Raw genomic sequence first — 15,633 nt, forward strand, 5'->3', positions numbered from 1 at the left:
AGAGAAACCACAAACCTGCCTACTCTCTTGAAAAGTACAATGTATCGTATATTTACTCACCCAAATCATCGAGTCGGGTCCAGTATGAATGAAATGTTATTGAAGTAAGCTGATTTACTAATGCTAAACTATTACAAAGTACGCAGAACAATCAGCATGAAGCTTGGTGAGAAAATGATAGCTGTTTGTGTGATTATTCAGAAATGGAAGACATACAAAATGACAATGAATCACCTTTGGTGTGGAGCTCCATGCAAGATCTTGCTTCATGCGGTGAAGATCATCATGAGAAAGGTGGGGGATCAGCCCAAAATTACAAGGGAGGAGTTTGTTAATGATCTGAACAATCACAGAGAACACCATTGGTAACTCAGTAAGGACTGAATGGATGTAATCGATTGAAATCCTGCAGTGATCATATGGTCCCTGTACATGAAGACAGGTGTACAGGCCCATCTTAAGTTTGCCAATGATCATTAAATGATTCAGTGAAGGATTGTGAGGAAACGCTGTGGTCACTCGACCCGCCATGTTTAGAGGAAGAGAAATGCTGAGTATAATCTAAAGAACACCCTTCCCACAGTCAAGCATGGAGGTAGAAGCATCATGCTTTTGGGTTGTTTTTCTAATAAGGATACAGGATGACTTCACCATTCAGCCAGAACACTGAAGCTGGATCACGGATATGTCTTCCAGCACGACGGTGACCCAAAACATGTCATAAAATCAACAAAGGATCGGCTAAAGAAGAAGCACATTGATGTTATCAGTTTAGTTTCCAGAAGATTCTAGTTTATTCTGCCACAATAGGCAGGCCGTCATGGCAGCTGCGTTTTTAATAGTTTCTCTGCTTTTACTTTTGTATTGTGTAAGTCAAAAGCACACTACATTATTGTGACATCAGGTTTCTGACTTGGCCTTTTAACAATATTCCGTTTTTTTCTTTCTTTGACTTAAAAAGAAGGTTTTTTCACACTATGTTTTGGGATAGCACCTAAATGTACAGTATGCTTTGCATCACGAACCTACCTTTCTGTTTAAAAAGAAAGACACCAAACTTTGACCAGTATGTAAATTATACCTTATTATTCTATTATCTAGATTATGTGAATGTGTTTACAGCCTAAAGTGAAGTGTGTGAATTTACATACAACTTGCCATCGGGTATATTTGCTTACTCATTTCTAACTGACGTGCTTGGCCGCTAAAGTTAGTGCTAAACAAGAACAACAGGTTTTACTGTGTATCTTTGACAGCCCACATGACAGGGTAATCTAAAAAACCGTAACATAACTAGCTCTTTGCATGCTTATTCGTCCATTAATTACTTTTAAACACAAGAACCCCAAACTGAAAGAATAATATGCAGATTGGAGCATTTATTTAACTCACAAATGATAAAAATATAGGCAGACACTTTGGGTAAAACAGTATTTGCATTGTCATTTGGTCATTTTAACTCATCACTGATGCTTCCTTTCAACATCTACTAACCACAGTGTTATTCAGCTGTGTGAGGCCAATGTTTTTTTGTTTCTCATGTCATATAAAGTATTTTATGCCATTGGATTGATGGCTTTGCTCCTAAATATGGCACATCATTTTGTTATCTATATATGAATCGACAAATAACAGTATGATCCCTGCTTTAAAGAAATTGGTGTATAGTATTCAGAATACCATTTTACTACAATTAGAATAGACAAATAAATCTACCAAACACCACATGGACTTGATCAATACACTATGTAGTTGAATATCTACCACTTGTAACCACTTGTATAATGGCATACCAATAATTAGAGGTATGCCATCATACAACATAGCATACCACTTTATCTATCCATGAAGCCAGATAGGACACAACAATTAGTTAAACTGCAGTTGTCTTAAAGACATAAACACCATGGATGGCCTCTAATTTTCTGCTTCTAAATTCACATAAAACTGAGGTTATTGTACTCAGCCCTAAAAATTGTAGAAATATGGTATTTAACCGGATACTTATTCTGGATGGCATTACGGTGGCCTCCAGTAACACTGTGAGGAACCTTGGCGTCATTTTTGACCAGGACATGTTCTTTAATGGACATATTAAACAAATATGTGGTACTGCTTTTTTGTATTACCGTTATATCTTTGAAATTATGAATATCCCGTCTCAGGATGACGCTGAAAAACTAGTTCATGCATTTATTGCTTCTAGGCTGGACTATTGTAATTCATTATTATCAGGATGTCCGAAAAACTCCATGAAAAGCCTTCAGTTGATCCAAAATCAAGAGTACTGGCAGGGACTAGAAAGAGAAAGCATATTTTGCCTATATTGGCTTCCCTTCATTGGCTCCCTGTTAAATCCAGAATCAAATTCAAAATCCTGCTCCACATATAAAGTCTTGAATAATCAGGCCCCATCTTATCTGAATGACCTCATAGGGCTGTATCACCTCATTGGGGCACTTTGCTCTCAGACTGCAGGCTTACTTGTGGTTCCTAGAGTATTTAAAAGTAGAACGGGAGTCAGAGCCTTCAGCTTTCAGGGCTCTCTTCTGTGGAACCAGCTTCCAATTTTGTATTAGGGAGACAGACATCCTCTCTACTTTGAAAATGTTAGGGCAGGATCAGGTGAGCCTGAATCCTCCCATAGTTACGCTGCAATAGCTGCTGGGGGATTCCCATGATGCACCTTTTCCACTCACCATGTCTTTATACACCTCTCTGCATTGAATCATTAGTTATTATTAATCTCTCACAGCAAGAGGATTCTGTGTTGGAATCCGCTGGAGTACCAGGAGTTCTCTCCAGGTCCTCCAGTTTCCATCCATGCTAGCATATGTGTGCAGGGTGTACCCACCTTTCACTCTATGGCATCTGGGACAGGCTCCACCTTGAAGCTTCATGTAAAGTAGTATTACCTAATGGTGATTTGTTAGTGTATGTATTATCAACTTATAGAAAGTACAGTAAAGGGATATCACGTTAGCTTGGACCTCTGACCTCTTCTTCAAGGTCATATAAGGTCAAATTTTCATAAAAGTGTTGAGAATGAGCTGCTTAGTTAGGAATATACTGTAATATAAAGTTATTCAGTTATCCATTGTCTACTCCTATATAATGTTTGTATAATAAAGAAAACATATGTCATGCTACATTTACCTGATTTTTACTGCACTACAAACTTCTTACAAGTGAGCAAAGAAACAATACAAAAACCTGTTTGTCTGCTAGTCTGCTGTTGACAATAATTAATTATTTGACAATAATAATTATTGGCAAATATATTAAATTGTCATTATTTGGCGACAATTATGCTGCCAAATAAAGTAGCATCCTGCACATAACAGGCCTACTTGCATGACTTTGCCCACTAGGTGTCTCTCTTGCCATACACAAAGTCCATGTTAGAGCGCAAAGACGTTTCTCTTCAACACTTTTCAGAGTGTACTTCCCTGGTGAACAGTATGCTGCGTTATCCTCAGCATAAACCGATTGTTCGGTTTTCATCAACAGTCGATGGGAAAGGGAACTGGGCGTGAGTTCTCAACAGCTCTGTGGCCACCACACTGCACATCAAAAACAAACAAACCAAACAGCAACATCACAGCCTCGAGGATCCTCTGAAGAGTTTAGTCACAGCCAAATGCACCGTCAACGAGCACCGCAGATGTGACTCACACAAGATGCTCACAGATAAAATTGGACTTCCCGTTCCCAGCTCTCCCCCCTTTTACTAAAAACCACAGAGACCTTTGTAATCCTATAGGACCTGACACTGGCTCAATGTGACTCAGTCAGACTTTGTGGCATTTCCTATATGTTATTGTTTCACAATGTCTTGGAGTGGCTGTTTAAAGTCTTGAGTCCACAAAGCACAACACCGGAACAATACCTTTAATTTTCTCTTGACTCTTCTGTCACAATGCTGGGTGGATCCTGTTTGGTCTTCTGAGGAACCACTAAACCATTACGTGGACTGCTGCGACGCAGATCCTGCACACTGTATCAGAATTTTACTAAAGCATTTGCCTTTCAAACCAAGTTAAGCACCGCTCCTATCCACGCAGCCTGCTTAGTAGTTACTTTGTAGAAAGATTTAGAGACATATATATATATACAGATACGTTAATCATATTAATGATTACGTTAATCATGCATTAGACTCCTCTAATGCATACTTTATTAAGAGTCTGAACGGTCAGAAAGTCCTTAAAAAAGAAAAAAGAAAACTTTAACTGAACTCATCTTTAGCGATTACTTGGTCATTATCTTACACAGTGGGATGGTATGGTACATGTTCTCTTTCCTTCGCTCGGTTTCGGACACACCCACTTGTTTCAGTGAGAGAGAAGTGGGAGCGCAGGAGAAGGAGGAGGACACATAGGATTCAGTCACACAGCAGCAGCAGCTTTAGAGGAGCTCATCCAAACATCTCCGCTCATCCTTCACATCACAGCTACCATCTATTGATACCCGGCTGCCCAGAGGTCCATTGAAGCCTCGGTAAACTACCTGTAACTCACAATCGGCGTGGATCTCGACTTAGTATTCCGTGACCTTTCGGATATAAATCCCACGGAGTTGCACTCCCCGAGCGTAAGGCTTGCATCGTGGCTCTTGTAGAAGTGGCATGTTCGAGGGAAACTCCGGGCACAATTGAACTCCTGCTTTCACCCAAAGAGGTAAAACAAAACAAAGCATAATAATAATACTGATTATAATAATGATGATACTAATAATGCTAAACCACCTCACTGCATCATGTTAAAGCGTGTGGCTCGATTGTTACATAGTAACTACGAATGCATCCCCCTTCTGCTCCAGGATGGAGCATTAGGAAGCGCAACAATGTTTACATTCGCTGATCACGTTCAGGTTCATTTTATTGATTTATTGATTTATCGATAGCTGATCTCCCCTCGGTCGTCTGCGTTCATGTCCTCAGCTGTTTCCTTGCACATTCGTGCATGCTGGGGATGTTTTGCTTGTTTAAAATGCGACGTCAGGTGTGACACGCTCTTCTCGACGTTACAAAGCCATGATTTTAATTTATTTAATTAGGTTTTTTTGTTTGTTTTTTTCAATTGTACGGCGTTTGTTTGTGCATTTAGACTTGAGATCGTACATTTCGATCTTCAACACTGAAGAAGCAGGCGAACACATCTATAGCTCATTGCTCTTTCCTCTTGTTTTGCATCTTGCTTCAATTACCGCCCCCACTCACCGAGTGGCAGATGTACAGAACGAGGTCCACATAAGCTCCGGTGTTTACTTTTGAAGTGACTCCCCTCCCATCCCTCTTCCTGAGTCCATGGTTGACTGTGAACACCTGGCAATGATTTTTAAACAGGCTGTAGTCAGCCAGGCCCTGGCTCGAGTCCAGTGGCTGCATGTGCATGTCCTTTAACTGTGTGCTTTCTGAGTGAGGCGTGTAGTGTGGGCTTTCTGGGCTGTGTGCTCGGTGTGTGGATCTGATTTCTGTGAGGGGTGGGATGAGGAAGACATCTCTCCCTCTCTCAGCCACTGAGCCAACCACACATCTTGGCACTGCTGGCATTTCTTCCTGTCTGGACCCTTTGGTGTACTGACTGTGGTATTATAATAGAGGGAAGTCCTCCAGAGCAGCGTGGAAACCTCAATGCTGATAAGCTGTCACAAATTATTATTTTAGTCTAGTTGTTTGTATTAACTTGTGCAACAGAGATATTTGCTTTATTATACCACAAGCTGTCACATATTGTAATGGTCATCAAAGGGTTTGTGTTTGAAATTAGGCTGCATTATCTGCACATTTGCGGTAAATTGGGCACCACCTTTGCAACTGTGAGTCTTTCTCTCCACTGTCCTTAAAAATAAACTATAAAAATGACCACTTTGTAAAAGAAATAGAAATATTAATGGCACAGCAGAACTTCTCAGTACTCACAGCAATGTCTTTTGTTCTTTCTGACCAACAGTACAAAACCTTCAGGAATTTTCTCACCAATTTGGTTTGAATGGAGGCAGGGCGGGGACTTAAACTACTTGAGGTTGAACCTCTTTGTAGGTTATGTTAATAAAGTTTCATTAACCTAAAAATCTTTGCTACTTTGCTTTGTCATGAAGCTATGAATAAGTAGGAGGAAGAATGTTGCGCAAAGAAAAAAGAGTCAGAAACATCAGATAATCAGATAAATTATGGTATGAAAAACTTGAGTCACCAAAGAGGGAAGTGCATGTTTCCCAACATGTTATGTAAATGTTGTCATTTGCTTATTATTATTATTATTTTTACTTTGAAATTGATTATATTTTCCTATATTCTCATGGAAAATGATTGCGTCTGCAGATGTGAAGATGTGTCCAGGAGTTTGTTCTCATTTAGAGCAGGAGTAAGACAGCCTGCATTAGTTCATAGCCGAAAAGGGTTTGTCAGTTTAATCCTAGCTTTGAAATAGTTTTCCTTTTGTAACTTCCATGTAATTTACAGTTTCCAGACAGCTGTCAGGAATTTTTACAGACTTGTCACACTCGTGATGTTTGAATGCGCTCTGTGCCTGTGCCCTGTGGATGATGAGATTAAGCAAATTTAAACAGTGATACGAGTTATCTAATTTCCTCTGTAATCAGTGCTTAAGATCAAAACAAGAGAAACGTGCTTATGTTTCAGAGGTTAGTCTAAGTTTAAGCTTATAATCAGGAAGCAAATCCAACACTTTTAAGCGTAAGTGCAGTCTTCAATTATTCTTTCTCGTTGCATTATCTAAGATTTGTATAAAACTTTTTTTGTTTTGTTTTATTTATTTCTATTTTGAATCTAGCCGTGCTTGTATATGTCACAGACGGGTTTCGGGACCAGCTGCTTGAGCTGGTAATCCAGGCTTTACCCTTTAATATGCAAATAGTTGAGGCACGTGGTTTACTGATCTTTTCATTGTTCACCTTTCCCGCACTCCCCAGTATGCGGGCGTGAGTGAGCACTTTCGTTTGACAACAGGGAAAATGAAGATTGTGCAAACAGATTACCTTTGGTAATTGTGCTGGCCACCAGTGTTGTTTGGAGGAATGAGTGCATTGCAGTGAGATTAAATGGAAAAGATGTGTTATGCTTTGCTATTTTATTGCCACTAAATGATTTGTTTGGCAAAAGAACAGAGACGGTTAGCAGCTCTATCATTTACTGGTAGACTATAATTAGCTTGTAATCATTTTGCTACCTAGTATGAAGCTAAATTATTGGACTAACTGAAGTGTTTATCTGCCAGCTCCAGTGCCTGAGAGTACCAATGGTTCTATTTATTAATATGCCAATGATTAACAAGTGTGAAACCTCTTCATTTTAGCGCCTGACTTATAAGGATCACATATTTAAATCGAGTCACTTACAACCTCCAGTTAGAAACCCTGAGCTGCAATGTGTCCGTGTGTGTGTGTAGCATGTGACGTGTGCAAGGAGATTAGGTGAGGATGTTCTCCTTACAGATGAGCCAGAGGCCAGGAGTTGACAGGTTGCCAGTTTTGTCACTGCAGGAATGCAGTAAATCCTGTTCAACCGGTGGCGGTTGGTTTTGGGTTTCATTAACTTGTGATAAATAAGATTCTTCCTCTTTATACAAAGACGTGGAATGGCTGTCCTTTGAGCTGTGCGCTGACATCCCTGTGCGAACATGTTCAAAGGGACAAAGCCCAGAATCATTAGGATTCATCCTCTGAGCACCCTGAATGCCAAAAAAATAAAATCAAAATTCATAGCTGTTCATTCAGTATGCATTGAGATATTAAGCCCAAGGTATGAGTGCCACTGCTCACCAGAAATCCCCACTGGACTTGCATTTATACCTGCAGGGATTGGGCTTGATTTCCTATTCATGAGACTGCATTCTGAGGATTTTGGAACAGATGATGCAACTTAGCGAAAATGGAAACTGTCCTTAGCTCTCTGTAGCTTTCTGTTTTTTGAAGAGGAGTCATTTATGACAGCAAGGAACTTTTGAACTCTTTCACTCTTGAAGTGAAAATCCTATCATTCGAACATCAAATGCTCGCCACCTCAGAATCAGAATCAGAATCAGAATACTTTATTGATCCCTGGGGGAAATTATTTTTTGTTACAGTGCTCCATTTTAAACCAACATTAAGACAAGACAGACAATACGCTAACTAAGAATAGTACAATATATACATATATATACATACATACATACATACATAAGTCACTTATAAATAAATAGTTGGAAAAGAAACATGTGTAGCTGTAGCAGCAAACAGTGTGTTAAGTGGATGCGTTGTACAGGGAGATGGCCACAGGCAGGAATGATTTCCTGTGTCGTTCAGTGGTGCTTTTCGGTAATCTCAGTCTCTCACTGAACGAGCTCCTGTGACTGACCAACATGTCATGGAGTGGGTGGGAGGTGTTATCCAACATTGTCTTTATCTTGGACAGCATCCGCCTCTCCGACACCACCTTGAGGGAGGTGTTTTACAAACCTGTAGGTTTGTAAAACATTTGCTTGCTGACAGAGCTTGACCCCTTTCAGCTACAATAGATTTCACTTCAGGAGAGCCTTTGAAATGCAGAAAAGTGTGTGTATATATATATATATATATATATATATATATATATATATATATATATATATATATATATATATATATATATATATACATCTGTTTTATACCTAGCATATAAATGGAAGTCTGTTCCTTCTTCTGAAGCATTTTATTGATGTTTTTTTTTTCTTATTGAGCCATCAGAACTTTTTAATCATTATAATTTACAGCAGCTGTCAGGTTGTGGAGCTATTTGCAGTCAAGAATGAAATTACAAAACCATTAGAAACAAGCCCAGTCCTGTTTTTGTACTAAAACCTACCCTTACTACTAGGATTAACCAGCCTTCTATCAAATTCTATCAAGACCGATAGACTTAGGGGCAGGCTGACAACTTAAAATGTCTGTCAGCTGTGGATTTACTGGGTCAGACAGAGACTTGGTCCCTCTGTAAATAGAGTGCAGAAGGCACTAGACATGTCTAGAAATTGGTTGGAATAAAAGCGAGCTGTGAGCGAGCACAGGGCGAAGACAGTGAAGATGGGAGCTGTGATTTTCTGGAAGGAGAGTGCATTTCTCAGAGGCTTAAAAGAGCCCCACTGTCTCTTTCTTTTTCCCTTTTCATGAAGAATCCTCTGCAAAGGGAAACTTCATTGTTAATCGTGGCATCTCTGAAAGAGGAGGATTAGCATTGCTCAGAGCTGCAAGGCCTTGCAGTCTCTGCAAGAACACAATTGTTATCTACTCGACCTTCAGAACCCTCAGATTTATGCTGTTTTGTAATTTGTAATCACTTGATCTCTTTCTGAATATCTTGATCTCTTGGGAATGATTGAGATTCCTCCTCCAAAAATACATTTTACGTTTTTGTTTTTTTTTATCTCATTGTGGATATCAGTGCCCAACAATGTAATATATCAGCATCAACATCACCACATAGTGCATCCACTGTATTCACTTCACTAAACCTACATTTTTATGACTAATTGTACAGGACAAACAGTTTGTTTGCACTGTAAAGCTCCTGATTAATAGCTACTACATGCCCCATTTTTCAACATAAATTGCATCTAGCTTTAAATTTTAGTGGATGTGTTTAAAAGGTTAAGATACACCATATTACAGACTATTTGAAGACGGAAGATACACGTTGTGGGAAATGTTGAATTGGTGAATAATAATTATGTGTAGTGGGCTTCAAATGTGCAGTGCATTGATGAGAGATTTTTCTTTATCTCTTTCATTTTAGGATTCAATGAAAATGTCCGTGTGCGTCCATGAGAACCGAAAATCGCGAGCCAGCACCGGCTCCATGAACATCTACCTTTTTCACAAGTCCTCCTATGCCGACAGCGTCCTTATGCACCTCAACTCGCTGCGGCAGCAAAGGCTTTTCACCGACGTCTTGCTCCATGCTGGCAGCCGCTCCTTTCCCTGCCACCGCGCAGTGCTGGCTGCCTGCAGTCGCTACTTTGAGGCCATGTTCAGCGGTGGCCTGAGGGAAAGTCAGGCCAGTGAGGTTGACTTCCATGATTCGATCCACCCGGAGGTTTTGGAGCTCCTGCTGGATTACGCTTATTCATCACGGGTGGTCATCAATGAGGAGAATGCAGAGTCGTTGTTGGAGGCTGGGGACATGTTGGAATTTCAGGACATCCGGGATGCCTGCGCAGAATTCTTAGAGAGAAACCTTCACCCATCCAACTGCCTTGGCATGCTTCTGTTGTCAGATGCCCATCAGTGTACCAAGCTGTCAGAGCTCTCCTGGGGCATGTGCCTCAGCAACTTTCCTGCTATTTGCAAGACGGAGGACTTCCTCCAACTGCCCAAAGATATGGTGGTGCAGCTTTTATCACATGAGGAGCTAGAGACAGAAGACGAGAGACTGGTTTACGAAGCTGCTCTTAACTGGATCAACTACGACTTGGAAAGGAGGCACTGCCATCTCCCGGAGCTCCTGAGAACGGTTCGCCTTGCGCTATTGCCTGCCATCTTTTTAATGGAGAACGTCTCTACCGAAGAGCTAATTAACTCCCAGGCCAAGAGCAAGGAGCTGGTGGATGAAGCTATTCACTGTAAGCTGAAAATCCTGCAGAACGATGGCGTTGTTAACAGCCCATGTGCTCGACCCAGAAAAACCAGCCATGCCCTGTTTCTTCTGGGTGGCCAGACTTTCATGTGTGACAAGTTGTACCTTGTGGACCAGAAAGCCAAAGAGATCATCCCAAAGGCTGACATCCCCAGTCCACGGAAGGAGTTTAGTGCCTGTGCAATTGGATGTAAGGTGTACATCACTGGTGGCAGAGGCTCAGAAAATGGCGTGTCCAAAGATGTTTGGGTCTATGACACTGTCCACGAGGAATGGTCAAAGGCGGCACCCATGCTGATTGCCAGGTTCGGCCACGGGTCTGCAGAGCTGAAACACTGTCTCTACGTCGTAGGTGGTCACACCGCAGCGACAGGCTGCCTTCCAGCTTCTCCATCAGTGTCTCTCAAACAGGTGGAGCAGTTTGACCCCGTGGCAAACAAGTGGACAATGGTAGCTCCTCTGAGAGAGGGTGTGAGCAACGCAGCAGTTGTTAGCGTCAAACTCAAACTCTTTGCTTTCGGAGGAACCAGCGTCACCCACGACAAGCTGCCCAAGGTGCAGTGCTACGATCCGCAGGAGAACCGATGGACCGTGCCTGCATCCTGCCCTCAGCCATGGCGCTACACAGCCGCCGCTGTCCTGGGAAACCAGATCTTCGTCATGGGCGGAGACACAGAGTTCTCAGCATGCTCAGCATACAAGTTCAGCAGCGAGAGCTACCAGTGGACAAAAGTGGGTGATGTGACTGCCAAGAGGATGAGCTGCCAGGCTGTGGCATCAGGGAACAAACTCTATGTGGTGGGTGGGTACTTTGGCACACAGAGGTGTAAAACTCTGGACTGCTATGACCCCACACTGGATGCATGGAACAGCATAACTACAGTGCCATACTCACTCATTCCTACTGCTTTTGTCAGCACCTGGAAACATCTACCTGCTTGAGTTCAGAACCCTCTACATGCACCCTTTCCATTAGGTAAGATCGTGCTCCTGATGCCTTTGATTTTACGTGCCTTGTGGAGTACTGGTATTATGCGATATATGAGAACAGTTGTATGAAGCAGGTTTTTTTTGTTTCAGTTGGAGCTGTAAAAAAATCCAATAAATTGCCTGAAGTAACTGGAAATTTAACTAGAAATACGAAAAAAAAAAAAAAACCCACCTCAGCAGTACACTTCCCTTCTGTTTGAGACTAGCACCTCGAGGCTATGTTAGCCACTGCTATAAGACACCTGACTCTTTGACAGCTCTGTCAGCATTCGTGTTTGATCTAGGGCAGTCCAAGAGTCGGGTTTTCCCAAGGGAAATCATACAATTTGATCCTTTTTTAAGAACCCTCTATCACAAATCTGACAGTGCTACACTAGATTAGATTAGATTAGATTAGATTAGATTAGATTAGATTAGATAGAACTTTATTAATCCCTCGGGTGGGTTCCTCTGGGAAATTCGATTTCCAAAAAAGCACAGCACCGACAGAAGTTACAGAGTTACAGAATATTATATATATAGAGCGATTCTTTGAAGCAACCTTTGAAGGGTTTGACAGTTTTTGGTAGTATAAACACTCAGTATTGAATTGCATTATTAATGTTTTACCCCCGTATAGATGTATGTCTATGTGAATTGCATTTAGAGTTTGAAGTATCATGATTTTAAAGTTAAAAAGAATTCAGGCCTGTAACATGATGCAATTTTTCACTCTGTTAGGCTTTTAGATTTTCACAATAAGAGTTATACTGGCACGATAAGTGGAGTGGAGGGCAGACCAGTGGGGGATTGATAGGGCTTGTGTGCTTTAGTTAAGTGAGTTATGCGGCTGCGGGGATGGGCCGAAGGACAGAGAGGGTAATTGAAAGAGAATAGGATACTTTTATTGCTCCTGTGGGGGAAATCTCTCTAAGAGGGAAAAAGGGGTCTGCCAATTAGACAAGCTCCACACCAGCAGGCTGCAACACCCCAGCGCGGATAATCCACTCTCAGTTGCCTTCCTTTGATGAGGTTATGGTCTTTACACTGGGTGAGAGGGAGGTGGCCGGCGACTCACGCAGTGTCGGAAACCATTCATCATCAGCTACAAGATGAGGCGACTGCGAGAAGTGGCAGCGAGGGACATGAGGAGGCGTTGTAAAGCTAGACGGCGTGAGACCTACCCCTCAGCCCACTCAAACACACACCATCCTTCATAGTAGTGGCCTCGCTCTGAAAATTTACGGTCTCTTCCGGTTCCGTCTGTGCCTTCCTGGTCTTATTTTTAACTACGGTCTCCGGCTCTGATGGTAAATAGGCTGGACGTATGTGGAGCATGGGTAGTGAGCTGGCAAACCTGATCTTTCTGCGCACTGCAGGCTGGAGGGTCATGATCACATCACATCAGACAATCACTGCAACCTACTCCGATGCCCACGCACACATAGCCTTGCAGACAGTCTTTCATTTTTCTCTATTTTTTTCTGAAATGGCTAGCAGGTATGAATGCAAAGTACTGACACACACAAACGGTGTCCCACTTGATAATCCCAGGAAACTGCTCGGAGTGGCATCACTGCTATAAGGCTGTGATGTTCCTCTTCTTTACTGGATGAAATATTTTGCATTGTTTCTTTTTTTGTGTGTGACTTGTCTCTGAAAGAGAGACTGAAGGCCTGAACTATCTGTAAGCCAGCGCAATAAAATGCTCAGTGAAGTGAATAATCCTGCCACTAATTTAATAGAGAATTTGTTTTTTTTCTGTGTCTGCCTGTCATGGCAACTGACAGTCTACTCAATGAACGCGGTGAAAAGATGAAATGTGGAGGAATGGAAAAGAAGGCTGACTGTTTAGGAATAAAAGGAGAATGAAGGATGTTAGACCTCACAGGAGGAGATTGTAGCTGTGAGGGGAAAAAACGAAGTTTGCAGTCTTTTTCTCCCAGGGGAAAATTCCTAACTCCTCTTTGAGTTCTCCTTTTTTATTTTCTCAGAAAGCTGTTAGCAGGGGAAAATGGTTGAAGAATTACCACCAAAATGCCTAATGTGAGCCATAACAGAATCATTTTAGGCCTCAGTCTTTGTATGGGTGAAGCGAATATAATGGTTGATGGCTTTTGTTAGCGTCAGATGAAGCCACGCTAGCTTTTTCTCAATTTTCCACAGTTAGCTGCTAAGCTAAACTAAGATAAAATAAGCTAAGCTAATAATCCCATCTTTTAGAACATGTCAGAGTAATCAGGCTTCAAACAACAAACTATTGACATAAAAGTAAACAAATGGAGATCACACAGTATCCACTGCTTTAAATACTCTAGCAAATCTGTGTTAATCTCTGGACTAAAACAAAACTCAGGACTCCAGTTTTCAGACTACTAATAATTTTGAACAGAAATCCAGTACTTAAATAGGTTTCTGGATCTGAAGGTACACAACAGCACTACTCATACGGGGAGAGTGTAACACAGACATATACTCATATGCACTTCACTCATCTCTTTTCACTCTCTATGTGTTTATGCACTACTTTGCATTTAGTCACGAGTTATTATTATTAGTTTCTTCCTGTTAAAAGGGGGAGTTTTTCCTTCCCACTGTTGCCAAGTGCTTGCTCATAGAGGGTTGTCTGACTGTTGTGGTTTTCTCTGTATTATTGTAGTGTCTTTACCTTACAGTATATAGCACCTCGAGATGACTATTGTTGTGGTTTGGCGCAATGTATACACAAAATGGAATTTAATTAAACTGAATATACTGCTAACAGAAGGAAACTTGTAACCAACATGTGAGGCACGCTCACCCAAATGACACCAAACACTACACTTCTCTCACTGTGGTTCCCAGCAATACATTCACTGAGTTTGAATTAGATTCACTGATTCTGCAGTAAAACACAACCTGTGGACTGTTCATACTCCTAAATTGTTGTTTAGATCATGTGCATCACTCATGTCTGTCATGATTATTAAGTGAATTAAACACAATCCAATACTGCTCATGTAAAGACAAATACACGTCTCCAAAAAGCTGACTCAACAGCAGGGATACAGTCCACTAGGCAGGAGTTTGGTTTTATTTTGTGCACCCTGACTCTTTAGACAGAAAAAAAATCTTTTATTCCTAATCCATCTTCTGTACTGTTTTGATTAATTAAAAGGTCACCTTTAAACTGTTTAGCACTGTTTGCTTTCAGGCATTTTCACCTTATTAGCCTGCCTAATGAGTCTTTCTTTTCTCTCTCCCTTAGATTTCCCTGTTTTGCATCATCTACTGGTCTCCCAACTGTGAAGAAGCACACATTCTTTTTCTCCAAAAGAGACACTGAGCAGTGATGTACAGACGCCCGCATTCATTTTGATGTTGCAAAGAGGCAAAAAAAGAAAGAAGAAAAAAAATCAGAGGCATGGACAGATGGACGCTTTCACTAGAACGATGCCATCTCTCGTTTTGTGAGATGGAAGCTGAGGCGTACAGTAAAAAGAAGTTCACGCAAACAAACCAAACAAACTGCTGCTTGGCACAAACTCCCACTCTGCGTGGGGCATTTTACACTTGTGCTTTCATGCTGCCACTGGCGTGCTGAAAACATATCACACTACCTGCATTTCTTTCCCCCCGTTCAGTCATGAAATGCTTGTTAGGACTTTATTGTTGTTTTTAAATATTAAGAGAAAAAGAAGAAAAAAATGTATAGCATGACAGATGCCCTGTTTAGATTGCTGGAGGTGGAACACGAGGATAGGTTAAAGTTTGACTGAACATAGATGATTTATAAAAGGCAGAATGAAGGAGCAAACACCCCCTCAGTCCTCTAATAAGCTCTTCCGTTTGTATCTTCTTTTGCGTCGTTTCAAGCTTGTGCGTCTAACAGCTGTGACACAGAAACAAACCAGGCAGTGACAGGGCACTGCCTGGTTTGTGAGGTTTTGATGGCCAACACAAGCTGAGTTGGAAGAGGTTGGAGGGGTAGATCTGTGCATGGCCAAGGAGTGGGATGGGGTGAAGGTGCCTTGAGGTCATGACCTTACATGTTTGCATGTGACGCTCGC

General features: G+C 41.4%; 1 protein-coding gene across 1 annotated transcript; it reads left to right on the forward strand.

Annotated features, from left to right (window-relative positions):
* Positions 1-4,560: 4,560 nt before the first annotated feature.
* On the forward strand, positions 4,561-15,358 carry enc1 (ectodermal-neural cortex 1). The gene is made up of 3 exons (XM_085358453.1): positions 4,561-4,679; positions 9,776-11,591; positions 14,832-15,358. Exon 2 carries the CDS (start codon positions 9,782-9,784, stop codon positions 11,555-11,557), a length of 1,776 nt encoding a protein of 591 aa, XP_085214579.1. The 5' UTR covers positions 4,561-4,679; positions 9,776-9,781; the 3' UTR covers positions 11,558-11,591; positions 14,832-15,358.
* The last annotated feature ends 275 nt before the right edge of the window (positions 15,359-15,633 follow it).

The sequence above is a fragment of the Diplotaxodon limnothrissa genome, linkage group LG7, assembly GCF_057381915.1.
Source record: "Diplotaxodon limnothrissa isolate DT_005_m linkage group LG7, D_limnothrissa_male_GT1.1, whole genome shotgun sequence".
Lineage (NCBI taxonomy): Eukaryota > Metazoa > Chordata > Actinopteri > Cichliformes > Cichlidae > Diplotaxodon > Diplotaxodon limnothrissa.